General features: G+C 31.4%; 1 protein-coding gene across 1 annotated transcript; it reads right to left on the bottom strand.

The window, feature by feature from the left end:
- Positions 1 to 862: 862 nt before the first annotated feature.
- On the bottom strand, positions 863 to 2,388 carry LOC118269174 (dynactin subunit 5). The gene is made up of 4 exons (XM_035584141.2): positions 2,220 to 2,388; positions 1,948 to 2,135; positions 1,482 to 1,593; positions 863 to 1,206 (listed from the first exon to the last, which is right to left on the bottom strand). Exons 1-4 carry the CDS (start codon positions 2,265 to 2,267, stop codon positions 1,006 to 1,008), a joined length of 549 nt encoding a protein of 182 aa, XP_035440034.2. The 5' UTR covers positions 2,268 to 2,388; the 3' UTR covers positions 863 to 1,005.
- Positions 2,389 to 2,698: the final 310 nt, after the last annotated feature.

The following is a 2,698-nucleotide window of genomic DNA, read 5'->3' as shown; positions in this document are numbered from 1 at the left end:
ATCTGCGTTTCGTTTCACGTAATTTTTGTGACACATTTCATGAAGTAGAGTAAAAAAAAAAATACTGGCTTTTTTATTAAAATGTTTTTTTTTTTTATAATAAATAATCAATTTTATATTTTATTTTATTTAATTAAAACTGAATAGTAAATACTATGCAGTCAGTCTGATTTTTAAACTGAATGCGTTAATGGAATCGGACTGAATGGTTATAAATTAAATAGGTAGATACCAATGTAAAACCAAGAATAAAATTCCCGTCTTATTGTAAAGATATAACTACGAGGAAGATGGGGCAATAATGCCCTCTAAACTTCTCAGTCCTTCATACATTTTAAGAGTAATTATGATTCTGTTATCGCCTTGTAACGAATTCTATGGTAGGGTCACCCACGGTGTGTTACGGAAGTCACACACACCAAATATTACGAAGGTACTATAGTGGGAATAAGTTTAGTACTTGCCAACCGTAATAAACCAAATAATACTTTGCCCGACACGGGAACTCTTCCTCCGCAACTATCATTGCAATCACTTGATTAACAGCATAAATACTTACACAGGGGGTGTTTTACCAAAATTTTGTAAGTCACATTTAGTTTATCAGAAACAATGCCCCTCGGGATACACATTTACTTAGCTTTCACTGCACAGTTGGCAGGCAATGTTCTCGGTAACTAGTTGATGCAAAAGAGCACACCCATATGCAATGATTCTCTTTTTGTGTGGCTCAGTATACCTATGTGAATTTGTATCTTGCAAACAGCTATGATAACACAGGAGGTTGGATCATTGTTTGTTACTGCTACATTGATGTATTTGGTTTTATACATTGATCTATTCATACAATAAAACTACCATCATTTTAATGAAGCCTTATAATATACTTACAACATTAGAGTGTTACTTTGCCTTACAGTATTAAAGTTACAATAAAACTACATATAACAGAAATATAAAATAAATAAGTATAAAGTATGTCTTTTTAGTGATTAATAATACAATTTATTGTACAGTGGTTGGTAGAAAATGTTGATAATAACTCTTGGTGAATTCCGTCATGAGATCTGGCATTGCTTCAGGTAGAGTAGTGATGAGACGAGCTGGACTGCCAGAGTATCTTGCAAATGAAGGCACAACTGTCTCAGCAGGCAGTACTGAGTTGTCTTCAATCATACAGCAGTCTTTTAGGACACATCTTCGACCCTTTAAAATTAAAGTAAGGGTGTTTTAGTTCAAAACTTGAATAAATGAAACATACATGTGTTTGTAAATTGTTTTCACCTTTTACATTAAATTCAATACTTTAAATTGAGTGAAATTAATAATAAATAGGTTTATTAGAGGTACTATCATATTAAAGATTTAGAATGGAATTTAAGTTAGTTAATTTAAGTTAAGAAAGTACATTTTTTTTATTACTTTCTGCATCCTTCAGAGAGCATAGTTGTTCTTGTATAAGTCCTTATATAAATACTTACAATAACAACATTCTTCCCAATATAAACATAGGATCCGACGACTGCAGCATTCACAACTGTGTTTTCACCAACAAACACATGGTCTCCCATTTGTAACGGAAAGAAGGCAACCCTGAAAGTAATAAATATTTCTTTTTAAAATCTTAATTGAATGATGTCTAACCATCATCTCGCCTGGTAGTAAGCGATGATGTTGCCGACGATTGAACACGCCTACCTATAAGCAACCTGTTCACTTGGGACTTGAAGACACCCAAGTTGTATTTTTATTATACTATCTGTGTATCAAACTATGCCAAACATTATAAACATTTATAGCTATCATTTAATACGAAAAATAATTTGCTTAATTCCAATTAGTCTCATTAGGAAGGTACAATCTTGTAACCAGAGTAAGAGTAAGACTGGATGATTCATTTAATTACAAAGATTTTTATCACATAGGTTAAGGTTCAGTGTAACTTACCCCTTACTGAATTTCTTGAAAGGAGGTCTTATTACAGAGCCTTTGCTTATAATACAAAACCTCCCAGTTTTAACATTGGCCAAGTCTCCTCTAATAATTGCATCACTTTGAACTATTACTTTCCCGTGTAGAACTATGTTTTGAGATCCACATAGTACTGTTTGTCTGCTTACTTTATTTCCGGAAGCCTGTAAAATATTGTTAGAAATAAATATTGAAACTATATGTAGAATGTGTTCATGGCAAGAAATATCTATTGAAACATCGCTTACAGTTTCTACATATTCAGATTTATTGTAATAAGTATCTTGAAGCTCCATGATGTTTTAATAACTGTAATGTATTTTATTTCCTAAATAATACACAAAACGATAGTGATTCAATTTCACACGGATTCGACAACAAGAATTGAAAACGTCAATGTCTGATTGTCTGATGTCATTCATTGTCATTGACATTTGCCGTAACGTCAAAATTGTTGATGTTTGTTCACGAAGTTAGTAATAGTACACAGAACCTTATCTAAAGTCTAAACGTAAAATATAATTTACAAATATTTTACTTCGAATTACAATATTATTATCATTCAAACACGTAATACTTTTAAAATTGTAAACTGAATTAACTATTTGTTTTTTTTTTCAGTGTCCTTGGCTTTAATCATTCACATAAAACCTTAGCATTTAATTTAACACTGACTGGATACAAAGTTACCGAAACAAAACAATTAAAAAAATCAATTTCAAAATTT

Source organism: Spodoptera frugiperda, chromosome 2 (genome assembly GCF_023101765.2).
Source record: "Spodoptera frugiperda isolate SF20-4 chromosome 2, AGI-APGP_CSIRO_Sfru_2.0, whole genome shotgun sequence".
Lineage (NCBI taxonomy): Eukaryota > Metazoa > Arthropoda > Insecta > Lepidoptera > Noctuidae > Spodoptera > Spodoptera frugiperda.
Note: the sequence above shows the minus strand (reverse complement) of the source record. Positions and strands in the feature narration are given on the sequence as shown.